At 38.4% G+C, this 20175-nt stretch overlaps 3 protein-coding genes across 9 annotated transcripts in view; all 3 read right to left on the bottom strand.

The window, feature by feature from the left end:
- Positions 1 to 58: 58 nt before the first annotated feature.
- On the bottom strand, positions 59 to 1678 carry LOC311094771 (UDP-N-acetylglucosamine transferase subunit ALG13). Its single transcript, XM_084132945.1, has 4 exons — positions 1483 to 1678; positions 1173 to 1335; positions 662 to 800; positions 59 to 539 (listed from the first exon to the last, which is right to left on the bottom strand). Exons 1-4 carry the CDS (start codon positions 1561 to 1563, stop codon positions 428 to 430), a joined length of 495 nt encoding a protein of 164 aa, XP_083989071.1. The 5' UTR covers positions 1564 to 1678; the 3' UTR covers positions 59 to 427.
- Positions 1679 to 2668: 990 nt separating this feature from the next.
- Positions 2669 to 6287, bottom strand: rap2c (RAP2C, member of RAS oncogene family). Its single transcript, XM_084132943.1, has 3 exons — positions 5410 to 6287; positions 4140 to 4449; positions 2669 to 3564 (listed from the first exon to the last, which is right to left on the bottom strand). The coding sequence occupies exons 1-2, from the start codon at positions 5680 to 5682 to the stop codon at positions 4171 to 4173; spliced, it is 552 nt and encodes a 183-aa protein (XP_083989069.1). The 5' UTR covers positions 5683 to 6287; the 3' UTR covers positions 2669 to 3564; positions 4140 to 4170.
- Positions 6288 to 13107: 6820 nt separating this feature from the next.
- mbnl3 (muscleblind-like splicing regulator 3) overlaps positions 13108 to 20175 on the bottom strand; it is a 40466-nt gene continuing 33398 nt past the window's right edge. For 2 of the 7 annotated variants that reach the window (XM_084132924.1, XM_084132925.1), the window contains exons 7-9: positions 17745 to 17852; positions 16648 to 16742; positions 13108 to 14841 (exon numbers count right to left, since the gene is read on the bottom strand). In XM_084132924.1, the coding sequence (XP_083989050.1) occupies positions 14824 to 14841; positions 16648 to 16742; positions 17745 to 17852 (221 nt within the window). In that variant the 3' untranslated portion in view covers positions 13108 to 14823. Of the gene's footprint in view, positions 14845 to 16647; positions 16743 to 17744; positions 17853 to 20175 lie in introns of all 7 variants that reach the window. The other 5 variants (XM_084132926.1, XM_084132927.1, XM_084132929.1 and 2 more) reach the window with 4 other exon arrangements.

Below are 20175 nucleotides of genomic sequence, written 5' to 3'. Positions count from 1 at the left end.
AGCTTCCGGTCCTTCAAGTAGAAATATCTTGATAAACAATAGAAGTCATGAGGAAAAAAAAAAAGATATAATAAAATGTATGAAATATTTTATTAGTAATTACAGAGATATGAAATTTTATAATAATAATATTTTTTTATTAATCAAAATAGCATCTTTTTCAGTTTTAACAATTGACTTTTTTATATTTTAACACAAATAACTAGCAAATAAAAAGACAGAACATTTTAATACAGCTGCATCTCACCACTATGGTGTCATTATTATTCAACCCTTCAGTGCATATATATCATCAAAGGTCAGTTATTAGTTTGGTAAAAAAAAAACAGTTCTTCTCAACCATTAGACTCCCGAGGGTCCAGTGCAGGTATTTCCATTAAAACAGGTTCATCCTCAGCCCAAACTGGCACGGCTCAAGAGGCGGTGCTTAAACAAGTCCGATGGCTTTATCTAAAAAGTTGGCGAAGTTCTGCGGTTGACCAGGCACATAGGTCGACAAAGCAGACAGATCCATGTCCCGCAAGGTCTGAGGCAGGGTACTGTCAAAACGGGTTAAAAAACACGAACGTGGACATTTGCCGTCAGCACATCAAATGTAACCATAACAATAGTAACCACTTAAATGGTTAAAAAAGTGAATGACTTCTCGTATAAAACAAACCTGCAAGTGCAGTAGATAAGATGTGAATCTGCCTGCAGCTGCTTTGCGAGCTCCAGCTGATGATTGTCCATTAATTTATCATTGACCACAACCAGGAGAGGTTTATTCGCTCCGAGTGCTTCCAAACAGCTTCCTGCTCCTAATGGGGATAGAGCCGATATTAAGACTTAAACTTATTTCTAATCTGGGGTATAACTTTTTGTTATATAGAAGTCCACAACAAACTATATTACATTAGATGAGGGGTTTAAGATAAATATGAGCATCCTTGTGCGAGGGACCCCCACCCAAAAAATGTAAAAGAATCTATTAGTTAAGTATAAAGACCCAATTAATACTGAAAAACATTCTGGGAATTTGATATTCATATTCGTCAATATAAACAACTGATCTGATGGTTGTTATAAAGTGTTTCCTTAATTTGCTTGCCCCAAAAAGAATAAACCTTATTTATGTTTTAACTAAACTGTATTTTAGAGTAGTGTTTGGGGCACAGGGAGCTTTAACCCACCAGCATGACTGATGACCAGGTCTGAGTGTCTCATGTCCTCAGCGATTGAGTCTTTGAAGCGAAACACTTGTAGTGTCAGTCCAGGACAGCTGTCCGGATCAGGCACAACTGAACCTCTGCCAACCTGAAGCACCATGTCTGTGTAGCCACGGTGAATGAATGCCTTCATTCAGAAACATAAACAGGACATACGTGTTTTTCAGTTAAAACTCACGGATTATTGCTAATAAAACTGAAGCACAGGTAACGTTACCGAAACTTATTTGTGTTGTGTGTCATGCAGCTCACTGTTTATGAATGGTATTATTACCTTTACAGATTCATCTGAAGTCACAGTGCCAATCAGATCATCAAAACTTGTTGTCCCGACAGTTACAAATACAATTTTCATTGTATAAGTGTGACAAGCCTTACTAAATGTAACAGAAAACAGGCTCGAAAAAAGAAACCAGAAATCGTGAAGAAAACATATACATGGAGATTCTCTTCACCCTTCAAAATAAAAGTCCGACTGGTTTATAAGTGCACTACAAGTCATCCGTTATCTCAAAGTATTTACACTTAGCCTTGTCAAAGGTGTGTGATTTGTCTCTAAAATTATTTTTTTAAATATATAAGCATATAATATGAGTATGTTTGATGAAAGCAAACAAACAACAATAAAAAATAAACACTTAATTTGCATGGCCCATTCCTATTATAGTAATTTACTGCACATCTCATCATCTCTTTATATTAGATAAAATATAACTTTTTTTTTTTAATATGAAAATCATTCTGTTATCATAGTATCACAACTAGCTGAACATAGGGGAGATCATTTTAAATAATTCCACGATTTTCTGGCATTTATTTTTTATAGAATTATGTCCCTAAAACAAAGTCGCATAAAATGTATACAGAGTTCAAAAGATACTGCCTAACACCAAAGACTCATACAATTTTTAAAACCTTTTATATTAAAACCTATTTAGCACCCTTTAGAGAATTTTATTTTTTCCCCTCTAAATCTGGATAGTGATCCAAGGACATTGAAATGACTCCTCAAGCCACTCCTGTGATGGAGTCGCAGGCCTTTAACTCAGATGTGCCTTTTGTCTTGTCATTCTGCCACAGATATCTAATCAAGCGATGCACATGGTCACCATTCCAACAGGTTTTCCCATCTCCACACAGAATGTTTGAGCTGTTACTTTCTTGCCCATCTACTTGACCACAGGCCTAATGTACAGACAGCAAAAGGGTGAACCTTGGTGACTTCACGTTCAACTCCTCAAAGGCTTTCTCTTTTTTGTATTTAATGCTGCATTTAAAATACTTTCAAGACCCACATAACCAACAAGCAAACAGTGTCCTACTTTAAGCTCATCATGAGACCCCTAGATTTCAGACATTGAGTTTCCTGCCACAAGAGAGATTGTTGGAAACTGATAATGACTGATTTCCAGGCAACTTAAAGGCCATTATCAAAAGCCTATTGTGAGGTATTGCATGCATCAATTTCAAGTTCTTTATTTAGTTGTTTCGGTTTAAATGTCTCAAAAATGTCATTGATTACCAACTTTGGCATTTGTCCATTTTGTGTGTTTACAGTTTTAAGAGCTAAGAGTTATATTTACATTACGGTGATGAATGACTGAACATTACAAGTTTCTATAGAAGCAGTGGTGGAAATGTGTGTCAAAAACAAAGATTACAAGAAAAGAAAGACAACACAGGTTTTAGACTGTAATCATTTAAGGCATCATCAATGCTGTACTTCAGAAACAACGCATACTGTAGTCACAAAAAGCCAAAACAGCCAAAAGAATATAAAAACGCAATATTCATCTATCTCGGTAATTAAAGACTTTAATAAATAGAGTATTAGGAGAGAAAGCATACATACCAGTAGTTTAAAAAAAAATCAAGAGGGGGGAAAAAAAATTAAAGAAATGTTACATACTGAGGTCTCAAACCTGCATAATGGCTGTTACAGTTTAATAATTAGATATCAAACTTAATATGTTAAAAGAAAAAACAGGGGACATTTACAACAGAGCTTCTCCAGGGATATTATAGCCCTGAGCTGACCTGCTCGTCATAACTTTCCCCTATATACGAAAAATAGCTATTAATAACCCAAAGGTTTTCTGTGCTCCAATTCACAGACTGTACTTATTTCCAGGTAACCAAAACATAACTTGAAGATATTGTATATGTGCTCTACAATCCAGACCCTGGAGGATTTGAGTTTTGAAGACCCTGCGATGATTTATTTCCGGGCAGTAAAGTCAAGCCTCGGCCAGATGTCTTAAGTGTCAGAGTTCAAGGGGCTCAGTGGCACAGGTGTGGCTCAAAGGGTCATCCGATCAGAGACTGGTTCAAAAGAGCGTCCGTCCGGATCATGTGTCTAAGGAACACAGAAATGAGAAATGTGCTGCGGTTACAAGAAATATAAACAACATTATATAGCATTATATGTATAAACGATACAATGGATTTTCTTTAGAATTTAACTTTCAAATAAATGACGTCTCTGTTTGAAGATCATCTTCAATCAGCAAAACCTGAGACTCTAAAAAACTGTTTACATAAAGACAACGCTGAAACGCCACATCTCTCAGGAACACCATTTCCTGTTTTGCGACATCACTTTCCATTCAGGATGTTTGGATTTCCCCTTTCTTCACAAGGATTTTCCAGACGGCGCGGTCTCTTCATGCTGCTTCTCACTGGTATTGGGATTAAGCAGTTTTGTTCTTCACGTCACATTCTTATTGTGATCCAATGATAATTTATATACATATTTATCATTGGTCAGAATTATCACGACAGTATATTTCAAAGTAGCAGTGTACATTTATAAAGAAAATATATAGATTTTTTTTTTTTTTTTTAAATTGGGCATCACAGACTCAATGAGATGTGAGTGCACTGGAGAGCCTGAATGTTGGTTTGTTTACTCAAGGTCTCGCCCTCTCATACCTGGAGTGAAAGTAAGGCCGGGACGCGACGCTCACTGCACAACGCAGGCGGTGCAGCACTGCTCTTGCTTCTCGGGCAAAGTGGTGTAGTTCATCTGCCTTACAATCTCAGCGAACAGCTCATCAACCATGCTCTTGCTCTTGGCCGAGGTCTCTATGAAGGGACAGCCCCACTCTTGTGCAAGGGCACGTCCGTCAGAACCCGCGACCTCCCGCTCTGACTCCAGGTCCACCTTATTCCCCACCAAGATCAGAGGCACCTTCTCAAAGCGCTTCACACGGACGATCTGGTCCCGCATTGGTCTGATGTCCTGCGGAGCATGGAGATAACAGTGTTCATAGGAATGGTTCATCAAACAAAAGTATAAGATAACACAGTTTAAGACCGCAATTTAGTTTTGTTTGCAGAAAAATTGACACGGAAGTAGCAACAGATCTTTTCTTCTGTATTGTGATACATTAGAGTGTTAAAAAGGAAAAATGTAGAGTGAGGACTTGATTCTGTCCATAGGTTGACTGGATTTTGAGATGTGGGCATTGCACTCAAAAGTGGAAACAGATGAATGCGAGCTTGAAGGGCGTGGTTTAAACGGGAAAAATGACTGGAGAAGTCCTGCATACGTAACCAGTCGTTTCACCAGAATATCCAGTTATGAAGGCAATACTTGGTAATTTATTAGTATTCTTTTTTTTTTTTAATGAAACATGCCCAGATGAATTTTTCACAGTTTGATCTAACGTTATAACATACATTACAAAATATATAGGGTGAATTTTAATGGAGAGTCTGGTTGAGGTGTAGGCCTCAAGACTTAAGATATAAAAGTAACTTTTTCCACATTATTTCTGGCTTTAAGTAGACATTTTATCATACTACTTTTGTTTCCTTTTGTGTATTAAGATCTCATCCAATGTTGTTGCTCTTCAATAAACAATGTTATGTGAACAAGATGTTTGAGTTGGATAATAAATAAATAAAAAGTTATGAAACAAATGGGTGTGTGTGAGATCATCACCTGGGATCAAGTCTCAACCTGTTGCATATGACACAACACTACTTTACCTTATGATTTTATGTCATCTCCAGTTGGACTGAAGGGGTTTAGGTTTGGTAAACTTCTAAATCACAGATGTTCCCATGCTATAGAGTGATTTTCTGACCTCGTTTGTGGTATTACGCAAGTAACAGTGGTAACTAATAATGTCCTAATCTAAACCTCAAGTGCCTATTTGCTGAACTTGTATAGCCAGATATGAGATGCAGCACTCACCTGAAATGACTGCTGATTAACCAGGCTGTAGACTAAAATGAAGCCTTGCCCATTTTTAATGTACAGATCTCGCATGGACGCAAACTGCTCGGTCCCAGCGGTGTCCAGGATCTCCAGCACCGAGGGGGACGAATCCACCTCGATCTCCTTCCTATAGAAGTCCTCAATGGTCGGGTCATATTTTTCTATGAATGTCCCGGTCACAAACTGGACCGTTAGTGCGGACTTGCCCACGCCGCCGCTGCCCAGCACAACCACCTTATACTCCTTCATTTGGTCTGATCCAGGCTTACGCTACAGCTAACTTTATCTGCTCAGCAACGGCCATAAAAACATAAAAATACCACAGCACTTCTAATCTAAACGTTTTACAACCAAAACAAACACCGGAGGAGCACTTTTCTCGGGTTCGAGGAAATCAAAGCCACGATTCAAGAGGAGTGTTTTCTCTGAGTGAATATCTAGTTAAATCCACAACGCCCCTCCATCTGCGCTCTATCTCCATCGAGATCCGATCATCCGAGAGTTTGTTAGCCACAGAGGCGATATAAAACACAAGTATTGAGTGTAGTCGTGTCCATGTTTGGCGTCCGTGTGAATGGAGCGCTACATGACTAGCGTTAGCTGGCTAGTGCTTCTCAAAGAGCGAGGCTGCATTCACACACAAACGGCCCTTTCCTGCTTTAATACCGCGTCTGAACGACGGATATAATAACCAGTTTCAGGTTTCTTGCTCTGGGATCAACTCATAGATGCCGTCTTGGAATCCTGCATTGCCTTCTCTTCTTGTGTTTCTTTCCCCCGGCCCGCCTCTGCATATCGGCCCAGACAGCAGCAACAGCAGCGGCCCCGCAGCGGAGCTCCTCTCACACAGAAGCGTGAACGAACAGTTTTTCCGATTCGGATCTTTTCAGTGAATCGGTTGAATTGGTTCACGGACTGAGCGAATCGGACTGAATTGGGTCCGAGTAGTTCTCGTGAAATGGCATTTGGAACCAAGGATTTGACTGACAGACCGAAAGTTAATAGCAGAAATGTTACAGAAAACGTATTAAAAAACGTTTACTTGATTGTATGGTAATTTTATCAACACAAAGTTGGTCTAAATAAATATTTTTTTTTAAACGTGGAAAACGTTTTTCCAACAGATATAAGCAATAGTAATTTTAGTAGTAATAAATTAGTAGCTGGTAATTTGTTTTAAAATTACTGAATTTTATACACTGAATAATTTGTGCAACAGACTTAAATGACAAACATGAAATAAATACTCTTTTTAGTACAACTCCAGAACACGTTTATTGGGACGCCACTCAGAGGCAATGTTGTGACGCAATTCTGAGCAAAGGGTTCGCAAAGTCGTTTTTCTGAACCGGTTCTATAAAATGAACTGTTCAAAAGAACCGATTCGCTGACATGAGGCGGGCCCCGCAGAGAAGCGCTTTTCTGTCTCACACCGCACACTGACCAATAAACATCCGCCGGAAATCACATCATTCTCACAATACAAAAAGTATTAACACAGGACAGCAATTTTAAAGTAATTAACATTTGTTGTGTTTTTGTAAATCTGAATGGCAATCAGGCTAATTAGATATGAAAACTTAAAATGAGTATAGCAGAAATCTCAGGCTCAGTGATTTAGGGGAATTGACTCTTTATATACCAGCACTGCCACACCTAGGCCTACCTGGAACCTTAATTACTGTATGACTCGTTAAATAATTCATATTATTTATAATAATACTGGTATATAATAACCCTCCAATACAGTCTATGTATTCAGATATTGAGACAATTTTTACAGATTAAATACATTTACAGATTATATAATTTATAATACTAATATTATAAGATAATTATAATAAGATAAAAGATGAGAGAAAGTAAGGCATAGGCACAGTCAATGAGCAGACTAATAGTTATTTGACAGTGGCTAGTGTGTTTTCAACATATTAACAAGGGTCAAAACTAGGCAATTTAAAGCATGTGTAATCATGAAGTGGTCAAGGAGCTGTCTCTGTTAGTGGACACACCTTGGACATCCTTTACAACACACAAAAAGTCACAACTGATGGCATTATCTTACCATGTACAGTGTTTTGAATAGTTTTGTACAGTTAAGCAAATGATTCTTAAAGGAACACGCTGACTTTTTGGGACTTTAGCTTGTTCACCGTATCCCCCAGAGTTAGATAGGTCCATACATACCCTTTTCATCTCCGTGCGTGCCGTAACTCTGTCTGACGCACCCACCGCTAGCCTAGCTTAGCACAAAGACTGGAGGTAAATGGCTCCAACTAGCATACTGCTCCCAATGAGTGACAAAATAACACCAACATTTTCCTATTTACACGTTGTGATTTGTATAGTCACAGCGTGTACAAATAACAAGGTCACATGAGACACAGCCATCTTCTAACCGTATACACATTGGGAACTATATTCTCAGAAGGCGAAGCACTGCTATTTCTGCGGAGTGATTTACTCCAACTCTGAGCGAACTCTCTGCTCCTCACCACGGGGCTTCTCAGGTGCTGCGAGCAAATCACTCCGCCCAAGTAGCAGTGCTTCGCCTTCTGAGAATATAGTTCCCAGTATGTATACGGTTAGAAGATGGCTGTGTCTCATGTGACCTTGTTATTTGTACACGCTGTGACTATACAAAATGTTGGCGTTATTTTGTCACTTATTGGGAGCAGTATGCTAGCTGGAGCCGTTTACCTCCAGTCTTTGTGCTAAGCTAGGCTAGCGGTGGGTGCGTCATACAGAGTTACGGCACGCACGGAGATGAAAAGGGTATGTATGGACTTATCTAACTCTGGGGGATACGGTGAACAAGCTAAAGTCCCAAAAAGTCGGCGTGTTCCTTTAAATCCAATTCTTTGTTTGTTTTTTTACATCTCTTTAGAGCAGTTTGTATTTGAATACAACCAGAAAAAAACACACCAAACACAGCCCAAAATTGCCTTTTAAGTGCTTTATTAAAATGTCAAACAAAAAGAACAGAAGTCTTAAGTATGTATATATTCCATACATTTATATATTGCAAAGGGATTGACAAGAAGCACAGTTCTTGAAGCACATACAAGCACAATAAGCTAAATAGAAAGAGAAGCATTTCATATAAAGAGTCAAAGCATTCAGTTTTATCTTGTCCTACAGTGGGAGAGAGAGGAATCTATTTCATATGGCTTTGAAACAATGTAGACATTCTTAGAACGGTTCCACACACACAATAGCATTTACAGAGGCATCAGCAGATGCCTTTAAAGGGACATAACCTCTGCATCAACGAGCGATTTCATTTGAAACTATACAGCTTTGTACAACATTAATGTGATGCTCCGGTCTCAGTGACTTAGTGACATGTAAACACAAACCAATGACGTTAGTGTTCCAGTCACAGGTATGATGATGACGTGACTGAATGTAGGGCACAGTTAGGTGGAAGTCTAACCTCAATGGCTTTCTTTACAGACCAGTCCTTTCACATCACACTGAATGTTTAGGCACAGGATAATGGACAGCAGAAGAGCTTTTGTTGATTTTCTCTGTCAAGCACAGTGGTAAAAGGAGCGTCCCGTGTGTTCGCATTCAGCTTCTGGATGCAAGTCGGGACCCTTAGTCTATGCTAAGTCCTAAGTGCTACCTCAGCTTTACAGTCAAAAGGCTGAGGACCATATTCAATTGGTCCAAAGGTGCGTCTATATGCAAGAACCTACAAAAGACTCGGTCTCTCCCTCACTATTAGGGCAAGTGCCATGGCAACAAAATTATTGGCTTCCAAAGCAACTGTAGAGCACAGAATGTACAAGTTTTCTTCAACAGAGGGTTTTGTCTGGCGATTTAACGTGGGATTTTGAAGGATATCCTGTGAGATTTTCAGGTTTGTTTGTTGTTCTTGGTGAATGCACAAGAATGGAAAATGTCCGTCAACAACCAAACCAAACGGAAAACTGAAATTCGGTATTTTGTAGAACCTGCAGCAATGCTTTCCAGCTGTGGTCTGATCCTGAGGTGCTCTTTATGTGCTAAACCGCCCCATGCTGCCCTCCAGGTCTTCCTGTTACTACACCCGCTGTTTCACCGCATCTCGTGGGACTGCACAGAAAACAAAACTGTGAGCCTGAAACTCACACGATGTAGAGGTAAAAGAGAATCAAGTTGGCCGTTCTTTGGTTTCCGGACACAACCGCACATCGGGATCAGACGCAAGCGGACGCAGTGCTCAAACTCGACGCGCTTTTGTAAGCTATGCAAAACTACAAAGCCTTTTTTGACATCATTATTTCCGCAAAATGCAATATCATGCTTAACGATGAGAACGAGGGCATTAGCAAACAGAACAAACAACACATTTCTTCGCAACACCCCGGCAAAACAGCATCTATCTCTTTAACAGTTTACCTGTATTCCAAACAATACAGACATTTGATTTGAATCTGCTCTTCTACATATATATATATATATTTATTCTTCTATGTATATTCAAAATAAATTCTGAATATTTTGACTCATTTATGTACATAAGTGCAAACAAGGTGAATAACACACATTCGTACACCAATGGGGTGACGTGAGTCACCAGGTCCCAGCACAGCTGGGGTGCAGTCTGGGCGGGCCAGAGGGGGACAGACACCGAAATCAGGGGCTCACGTTTATGACATCACAGGGCTGCGTTATTTATAAAAACCGGAACGCACCATTGCGAATGCATTGCCAGCCCTTTTTGATCAAATTCTAAGACAAGAAAGTCTTTTCCCCCAAATTGATCCATCAGATTGGTTCAAAAGCTCAGATGCTGTTTAAGTAAAGATCTGGTTCTTATCTAAAAGTGATCAGCAACCCCAATAGAAAAATAATAATCATTAAAACAGAAATAACATATGATGTCTCCAAAGGGCCTCTGGACATAAAGTATCTCACAAGTCTGTATATATATGTATTATATATATATATATATATTTTTTTTTTACAAAATAGTCAATCATATCTTTTTTCCAAGACAACTTAAGAACACATTCCCTTTCTGAATAAGTTAACGTTGTACATTATTTCACTTGAAGTGTGAAAAAATTCACAATTAAGATATACAAAGGTAGCCATGTTGTAGTTTTGTTGCCACAGCAACAAGAACTTACTATCATAGGTAACAATGAATCTATCATTGTAATACATACAAATGTGTATATTGATATATAGATATATAGATTAAGTATTTTTTAATCTTAAACCACTAACTGCACAAACTATGATGTAGATTATTTAGATTATTTTAATTTCATGCGATGACAGACTTTACGATGTAAGGTAAGGAACCAAGTAACGCTAATGATCAAACGCAAACTACCATTGACAGCGTTGTCAAAACACACCGTAACATGACTGAAGTCGTGAGGATATAGTTAAAACAGGTACCGTCATTAATGTCTGTCGATAAAAACTAGAATGATGACGATGATGAATTTGTAATACATACACATAGATTATTCTAGCTAACTACTTTATGCAGGTATGCACACTTCTTAAAAAGTGAGATCTTAAAATCCTAAAGCCCCTGATGAGGCACATTGTTTTTTCTTTATCAAGTATTTCGTTGATTCCAGCTGGATTGCAGTTGGAGAAGGCATAATTCTTTATATAAGAGAGAGAGAGAGAGAGAGAGAGAGAGAGAGAGAGAGAGAGAGAGAGAGAGAGAGAAAGAGAGAGAGAGAGAGAGACAGAGAAATAGAGAGAGAGAGAGAGAGAGAGACAGAGGGAGACAGAGAAATATATAGAGAGAGAGAGAGAGAGAGAGAGAGAGAGAGAGAGAGAGAGAGAGAGAGAGAGAGAGAGAGAGAGCATCTACACCTTGGCTGGGCAATGGAACTCAGTTACAAAACACAATCCAACACATCAATAAACAGTAGAGATCCTTCCTAAAGAAATCCACACGTATTTGCCCCAGTATTTCTTAAAACAATCTTAAAACACATGAACATTATACAGAGATGTTTACAATACAGATATTTCAGTTATAACACAGTATAGTATCATCTTGCTCTGAATTTGTGTTGTTTTAGACCACCATTGTATGCTATCATTTCAGTTGTGTTTGGCCTAGATAGTGTGTGCTGATCAGCAAAAAAGGTGCAATGATGGTTTTTAAGGACTGGTTATCACAAAAATAAAAGAAAAAAACGCTTTATGGCTCTCTCTTGGGATTATTCTGTTGAAACAACATGGCTGTCCCAAAGGAGACAACAGTTTAGAGAAGGGTCTTTGAGATAAGTGATGATAAACACTTTTTTTCTCAGTTTTCTGTCTTTTTGTACATCAACAGTGGATGGCATTGGGAGGCTTTCACTTCCTTGATATGTTGAGAAAGGTTGTAGTTTCGTTCGAGAGAAATGGTGATACAGGCATCCAAAACCTCTCGTGACATTCTCTCTGTCTTAAATGTCACATTCATTTATGCATGTAAAGGCCCGTGAGGGGCAGTAATGTCTTGTCAATGAAGCTTTGGCTGATGAGGGCCTTTACTTAAGTACCCAGTCTGAAAATAATTAATTTTCTTTTTTTCCTTTAATGGTAACATGTCTACACGAGAGCCGCAGCTTTCAGCTCACAGTCCAAACAAGAATAATATTCTGATGTCGCACGGTCATCTACGCCCTTGCATTTTAGAGTCTGCCGACTTTTGAAAGTAAGGACACAGTCAGTGATTTAAACCTGTTCACACTCTAAACATGAACACAACAAACACAAACACAAATAGTCTTAAATAGTCAAAATTCAACCAGATGTCTCTCCCGAAGTCAAAATGGGCAAAGAAAACTCCAGTACGACCCTAATGGATTGCAGGCCTCTGTGTATCGTCTGTCTGACACAGTTTTCATGTTCCATCCATGGACAATCTATCAATAATATATTACAGCAATAATCTAATAGAGCTCTTGGTTGGCAAGGACTGGAAGTCTGTTAGTACGGCGTCCACTGATGCAGCAATAAAAACAGCTGCTGAAAACCACCCTACTGTCAGTTTCCCAACTGTAGGACTCGCCTAATGAACGGTAGCAATAACTGAGATGTTTCAAAACAAAGCACAAGATAATAGCTTGCTCAAGTGGGTTTACATTTTCTGCTCGGGTGGGCACATTTGCGATATTGCAATTTAAATCCATCTGGCTCGTGACCTTGGCGTGACAAGGCCCGATTGCGCAGTCTGAGTTCTCCGGTGATTGGCACAGGGTGACCTGTCTGAGAGTCATTGGCACAAAAGCAGTGCACTTGACATGTCTGTGCAGGGGGGCGCACATGGTGCTGAATACAGCAAACCAGTGGGAGAGACGCAGAATAATCAAATCAGGTACCAGTCTGTAACTTCTAGACATGCTTTTGCATATCTCCTTCTTGTGATTTGAAATGAGCGTAAACAGCTAAACATTGCAGTTAGAACTGATTATGTGAGATTCATTTTGGCAACTAACGACCATTGAAAACAGATCTTATAGTGCTCTGGGATGCACCAAACATGGCTGAACAAAAAGAGAGACGAACAGACTGTCACACAGCAGGTGGGACAGAGCATAGATTTTGGCAGAGACAGTCCAGCCATCAGAAGGAGGTTGTCTTCAAAAGATAGACATGGTAATAGGGTGAATCTCATGAAAATATGTCAAATTTCACACCAAAATCAGAACAATGCAAATTAGATTTTGCATAAAGATGAAGCCTCATTTTAGGATTGCTTAGCGACGTCATTCTTATGACAATTAAACCACATTTCCGTAATTTTGAGTTTTTTGCAATTATTTATTTGTAACTAGCAAATTATTATTTTTTACTGTAAATAGCATTAAACAAATACAACTGTGATGTATAAATACAGTTTATTTATATATAGTTATTTATTGTGTATTACAGTGATTTTTTTTTTTTTGCATTATGGTAATGGCGATAGGAGGCAATGTGCTTAATTGTCTTTTTTTTTGTCATTCAATTGTCTTATTTCCTCTGCTTTTTGGGTGATATGGACATGTTTCATTAAGATACAGCCTAATAACCATAGAAATGTGATATGTAATTATAATCTAAAAAGCAAATAAATGTGACTATTTTTTACAGTATTTGAACATCCAGGACATCAGACGATAGTTTTGCAAGAAACAAGTCCAGCTGGAATTAAAAAAAAAAGTCCAGTTAAAATCTTCTCAATGAGACGTGTTATACATCCAGAAGGCCTGCAATCAGACCTTACATTTCAGTGTGCAGCACACTGTGAAACAAGAAGTGCTCATATTTAGTCTGCTTAAGGCAGTTCTATTTTTAAAACGGAGGTACTAGTATGTGAACCAATCTTGTGTTTGACCGTCTCGACGTGGAGCTTGAAATGCGAGGTGAGATACTTCAGGCATGAATATTAACACTTATCTCAGTAGACCAGTTTTAGCCTGTTAGACAGTGGTTAAATAAATAATACTCTTTCATGAGACCAAGAAAAACCATGTCACTCACAACAACACACATCTCTAAGTTGACGGAAGAACGACACATTGATTCTGAAAGGCTACACAGGTATACTTTCTTAGTCTATGATAAAATGCAAGTCAGTTGTAGTACAGAAGACATCCACACACTTGTAACTCAAAGGCACGAACAACGACATTTTGAAAACCTCTCAACGAAAAACCTAAATAAGTATCATGAACAGATTATCTTACAAAAGAATCATTTTCAAATAATCTTTTTTTTTTCTACATTTCGAAATGTAAACATGAAATAAAACGTGCCACGTTCATTAATTATAATTAAATGTGAAAGAAATTACCACCACCACAACTATGTAAAATATCATTAGCAGGTGTTGCTCTCACACACTCTGTAGTCACATTCAACGACGGAGAAACATTCTGTCTGCTGATGATCTGTATCGGCTCCATCTCTTACCATACATCGGCTCTCAAATCTAGTGTTCACCTCCAGAGAATTCATTTTCTCAGCTAATTGGTTTGCATGTATTCGTATGGCTGTGAGTTACGAGAGCGTTCCGTCTCCTGATTCAGCATCTGCACGCTCCTTAAGTCTCCTTGCTTTGAGATGGCATGCTTCCTTGTACAGTTGTAGGTCCAAATTTAAGTATTGCCTGTTTCAATATCAACAAACCTCTGTTGACGTCAAATGAAGTGGGCATCTCTGATATGAGGATGAATGTATTGCCCGTTAAGGACTTACTGATTAGGCACACGTTTGTTGCATTCATTTTTCTGTTGTGTTTGGGCACACGTTGCATGAGTGATGGGCCTGATTAGGTTGTAGGATTGCGGGAGAGGCTTACTGGATTCAGCGTCATAGGTGCGGCCACCATGAGTTTAGGAACGGGGTAGAAATGGGCCTCCATGGGAACACACTGGAGGTCCATGGGGTCGGTGCTCAGTACCTCGGCGGCGTCTACTGGAAGACAGGTACAAATACAGCCCACAGATAAGGTAGTGCACCTCTTACAGTTAAAAAAGCAATATGCAAAGAGAATATAGTCAATTCTTATCTTATCTACTCGAACGTCAAACCCGCAGTTCATTCCGAAAATGAGAAAAAGAATTACAAGAGAATGAATAAATATCGGGCCATATCATCACACAATGCATCAGTTATCTTGAGACCTGCAATTCCACATTTGTAATTTTGCAAGACATATTTCAGCATAAAAGCAAGCGAAGCAGGAAATGAGCGCTGACACCTCAGGTCTGCGCAGAATATACCCGTACTTTAAAATTGCTTTTAGATTATAAACTAGAGCTAAAAAAAACACTGAACATCTCGGCAGCTTACATAACGCTAAAACAATCCACACTTTAGCTATTTAGGAAATAAAGAGGCAAGCAAAAACAAAAGGTTGGTCGTGTCAAGCTCGTGGCTCATCTATGATTCTGCAGGACACATGAACTAAACAGACTAAATGGTGAACTGTCTGTTTCCTCACATTACGTACTTTGAAGCTAACTGTAAGATTAAGACAATGAAGGAGGAAGGACAAACAAAAATTCAGAGAACTGTCATCTGAAAACAGACACCCACATCCAATTTACAGAAAAACGAGGACAAGTATACCATCTCACTCTAGTGTGAGCCACAGAAACAACTTGCTCCGGTGCAAAAGTATCAAAACATGGTGAAGGGGGTGGAAAAGACAATGAACTTTTGAGCTTTGACATTTAAAGTAACAGTATCAAAAATGATACTTCTGTCATCATTTACTCACCCTCATGTTGTTTCAAACATGTACGATTTTTTCTTTCTTTGGTGGAGCGCAAAAAGGAGAATTTTGTGTAGAATCGTTGCACAAGTTCCATACAACAATAGTTCATATTGACTAAATCTGTTCATTTCCAAAAATGACTGAACACCACACGATCACCAAAACAAGAACATAAAATAAGTCCATACCACTTGAATTGAACTTGAACAGATCAGTCTTTGATGATCAGATCAAATAGTTCACTGAAAAGAACTGGCTCAATAGAAAAAATTATTAATTCAAGAATTATTCAAGTAATTTAGGAATCAAATCAAACAGTTGGATAGCAGAACCGATATCTTATCATATAAACTATCATATAACTTCACAAGACTTGAATACAATCGTACAGGCTACTTTTATGGTGCTTTTTTGTTGTATTTTCCTTTACATGTTCACTATGAACTGTCTTTGTATGGAAAGAGCTGGCAAATAATTCACCATTAATGTCTAATATTATGTTCCATGGAAAAAATGGCAGCATTCAGGTTTGGAATGACACGAAGGTGAGTAATTAAGGAGAGAATTTTCATTTTTGGTGAACTATCTCTTTAAATGCAGTTGTTTGCTCTAACACACAGTGAAGACACAGACACAGACAGACAGAGATGTGAACACACACAGACATGGTTGAACTGGGACATTGTGCTAAAGAGGTAAAGAGGCTCCTCACTGGTCCACAGAAAACTCAACGACTCAAGGTCATTATGTTCTACCATTTTGGATCAGAAAACATGAATTACCACTGTCTTTACTCAGATCTCAGACATTCCATTTTGATTTTAAAGTGTTTATATATATATATATATATATATATATATATATATATATATATATAAACACTTTAAAATCAATATGTAATGTATATATATGTATAAATATAATCAAGCATTATGGTCTATGGACCAGTTGGATGCCTTACAGCTGTAAAAAGGAGAGGCCAAAATGAAGGGGCAAACCTGGTTGGAGGTGGCTGATTCAGCAAAAGGAACATTGGTGACTGGGGTCGTAGCCGACGAAACAGTGGAAGTGGTGGCACCGTGCATCATGGGAACTTTTTTCAGGCGAGTCAGACAAGAAACAAGGGAAAGGGGAAGGTGGAGGGGAGGAGGAATGTTATGAGTACCATGACATAATATGCCAGAGGAACAGGCTGAGTCATGGCAACTACGTCTTTATGTACTGCAAAGATGATGTATTCACTCAAGAACAAACATGCAAAAGAACTTAAAAACACTTTCATTACGTTTTAGCTTAGAGAGTTTTATCCGATCACAATTACTTTTAGATAAAACTATTGAGAAACCTCTAATGGGGAAAATAAAAACATGGCCGTAATCAAAATCACACACATTTGGAACAGACAGGATCGTCTGACTGTCATATTTTGATGGGGGCCGGAGAATGGATAAATATACAGTAGGGGAAAAAAGCAGGGAATGTAAATATGCTATTCATTCCCGTCCAAATATTGCCGTAAAATAATATGACACTTTATTTCTTTGGTTTTATTTGAGTTAACCTGATATTAAGACATTCTAAAACACCCGTAAATATGAAGTAAGAATTTAGGACTATCTAATAAAACCAGCTATTAGTAATAAAGATAAAGAGATAAAGGTCATATCATATGAAAAACTGCAAATTAACACAGCATGATATGTACACAGCAAGTGCATTACAGATGTCAAATAATGAAAATAAAAGAAATAGAGAAAATGCTATGTCTCTAAAAATAGAGACATGCGCACAGGCACACACTGGCACACTCACTGGTTCAACGCAGATCTAGTGTTTTGACAGGACTGGTGAAGTTGTTTCCCAGCTAAAGGACTGTAAGGACAAATTTAACTTGGCCAGGTAAAAAAAAAGTTCATTGTACATCTACGGGGATGGAGACGTGTGTACAACTGTGTTTCTGTTAGATTCTGTTCGGGAATATTTAAACCGATAGTGGTCAGAAATGGGAGGGGTGATTTCTACCTTTCTAAACAGGTAAATGGTAAGGTTGTGAGTGTGTGTTAGTGAGGGGAGGGGACCTAGACTCTACCCTCACCAGTATGTCCAGGCCCTGACAGGTAACGACTTTGGGGGGGCCTGCAGTTGGTCCAGTCCCGCCTCTCCCAGCGGCCATCTGTCATTAGGCCTTGGGGTTTGAATAGGCCTATAATAGATTTAAGGAGGTGAGGGAGAGGAGAGGATGAGGAGGAAAGGGCACAAAGAAAAAGGAACCAGTCTTAATGAGTCGCGTTGAAGGCTTAGGCCTTGCTTATTTGTGCCCGCACTGTGCCGTCAGCTGCACACAAAATCACACACACACATGCAAGAACAAATGCACATGTCATACATTGAGCCAAAATAATGAGCAAACAATAACAAGCAGTGGAAGCACACAGGTTGGGTGTAAACACAGTGACAGACAGGACAGGGCTAGGCCTATGGTTTGAGGCCTCATGAGGAAAATGACAGTGTAAAGAGCATATGCTAAGCTGTCCTCGTCTTTTTTAGTATAGACCATTAGATACGTCTCATATTGATGTGTTTAGGTGTTTCTTCGACTATGAGCACTTTTTTTTGTGTCTTTTTCTCCTGAAAGTCATGAGCATTTCCACCATGTCCCAAACAATGTACTGTGTTTAATAGAATTCTTTGGTGGAAATTAAGGTGATGGAAATAACATTTTATTTTTGAAATAAAATGGCAAACTGTATAACATGACACGCTTATTTCTAAACTAAAAATACCACACAATGAAAATATTGTTCACAAGTGATATTTTATTAGCAGCAGTAAAAGACAGTCATAATGTGTAAAAATGTATATATCATTTATTTGAATAATCAGTTATTTTCAATTATTGACAATTAAATTTGAAATTATTATTATTTTTTAATGACTATTCATATTTAATTATGAACACTCTTTTTTATTCTCCTCAAAGTCGGTTTCCATCCCATCCTATATGATGTATTGTTTATTAGCATTCTTTGGTGGAAATGGAACTTTAAACAATTCTTTCAATAGAATGGCTTTAAAAAAAACAGCAGCAAGACTGTAAATGCCACACAATAAAAATATTCTGTTCACAAGTGATATTTACCTTGATTTTTTTAACGGCAGCTGTAAATATCGCAATCTTATGGTGTAAATATTCATATAAATGATTGATTTTAATTAATGATTTAAAATGTACAATTAAAATGGAAATGGTTTATGATTATTACTTTAAAAAAAAAAAAAAAAAATCATGTCCCCTGGGACATAAAAGTGCCCACAGCTGGAAAAAACCCTATGATACACTGCTGGGCTTTTGGAGTTGGATGACCTTCCTGTCTGCCACAGATCTGAGATGTTGATGTAAGGTAAATGTTGATCCAAATAGACTGGGAAGTGACCTACCAATGCCTCCAGATGGAGCCATGCAGAACACGGAGCCTGCAACACCATGCACAAAGAGCCCAGGAGAAGAGAGACCGAGGAGGATGGAGGGGTGGAAGAGATGGGGAGAAGGGGGAGTTAAAGCAGCGTGAGTACAAGACAAAACCACTTTAGAGTTAGTGACACACAGCGAAAGAGCGATGACCGTCATTATGGACAACATGGTGGCGAGATGGAGACATGGACACAAAGCAGGGGGAAACCAGAAGGAAATGAATCACGCTGGCAAAAAAAAAAGGTCCTCATCAGGAGGTGGATGTTAACCTGGATGCCAATCCATTGTTGTGTCTCGTCATCTCAGTAGCCCAGTGCTAACAAGTTCAGCTTGACTGTTGTTTAATATTAAAATCAACATGCTTAAAACGTGTTGTATATTGGAGTTAAATAGAATATTAATCAGGATCAAATCTAGAATGGGGCTTCATTTCATCCATAAGGATTTGATTCAATCAAAGTGTATTAGGCTATGATACATATGAAAATAAAAGTCATTTTCAGGTAGATAAACCTATTGCATGCTTTAAAACAACATGCATTGGATAACCTACCATGAAACATTTATTAAGTTAAAGTTAAAAGGGCCCATTTTGATTCCATGTAGTCTACAAAGACCTCATGAAATGGTATCATCAGTAATACCCCCTTGTGACGTGGGAATAGTTGTCAGAAGCTTAATGAAAGTGTCGCTGAAGTCATGTGATTGCGGTGTATTTTGTTCATAACCTACATTTACATTTTTACCTACGGCGATTGCATTTAGGCTTAAAATTCATAAAAGTTTGTGTTCATTTTTGAAAATTATCATGATGAACGAAATATGTAAGAAGCAAACTTAAAAAAAAGGCTTTTTTTTTCTGTAATAATCCAAAAGCCAGAGGAAAAAATCATGCTGAGTTTTTATCGAGGGAACCAGGGTGATGCTAACTTCTGGGTAGGCCTTTAAAAATACGTCATCGCTGCAGCGCTTTATAGACTCGGATTAAAAGCCACACAATTCCAATTTTGATATTACTGGGTCATTAAAACTCTCTGCTGGGTACCAAACCTAC

The sequence above is a fragment of the Abramis brama genome (assembly GCF_963993115.1).
Source record: "Abramis brama genome assembly, chromosome: 13".
NCBI lineage: Eukaryota > Metazoa > Chordata > Actinopteri > Cypriniformes > Leuciscidae > Abramis > Abramis brama.
Note: the sequence above shows the minus strand (reverse complement) of the source record. Positions and strands in the feature narration are given on the sequence as shown.

Bases quoted from the DNA above. Each gene is read 5' to 3' on its own strand.
- LOC311094771 (XM_084132945.1), bottom strand. From the start codon at position 1,563: ATGAAAATTGTATTTGTAACTGTCGGGACAACAAGTTTTGATGATCTG. The intron at 801-1,172 runs GTGGGTTAAAGC...TATCCCCATTAG, and splicing joins CCTGGTCATCAGTCATGCTG to GAGCAGGAAGCTGTTTGGAA. The intron at 540-661 runs GTTTGTTTTATA...CCGTTTTGACAG, and splicing joins CTTATCTACTGCACTTGCAG to TACCCTGCCTCAGACCTTGC.
- rap2c (XM_084132943.1), bottom strand. From the start codon at position 5,682: ATGAAGGAGTATAAGGTGGTTGTGCTGGGCAGCGGCGGCGTGGGCAAG. The intron at 4,450-5,409 runs GTGAGTGCTGCA...CATGCTCCGCAG, and splicing joins TTAATCAGCAGTCATTTCAG to GACATCAGACCAATGCGGGA.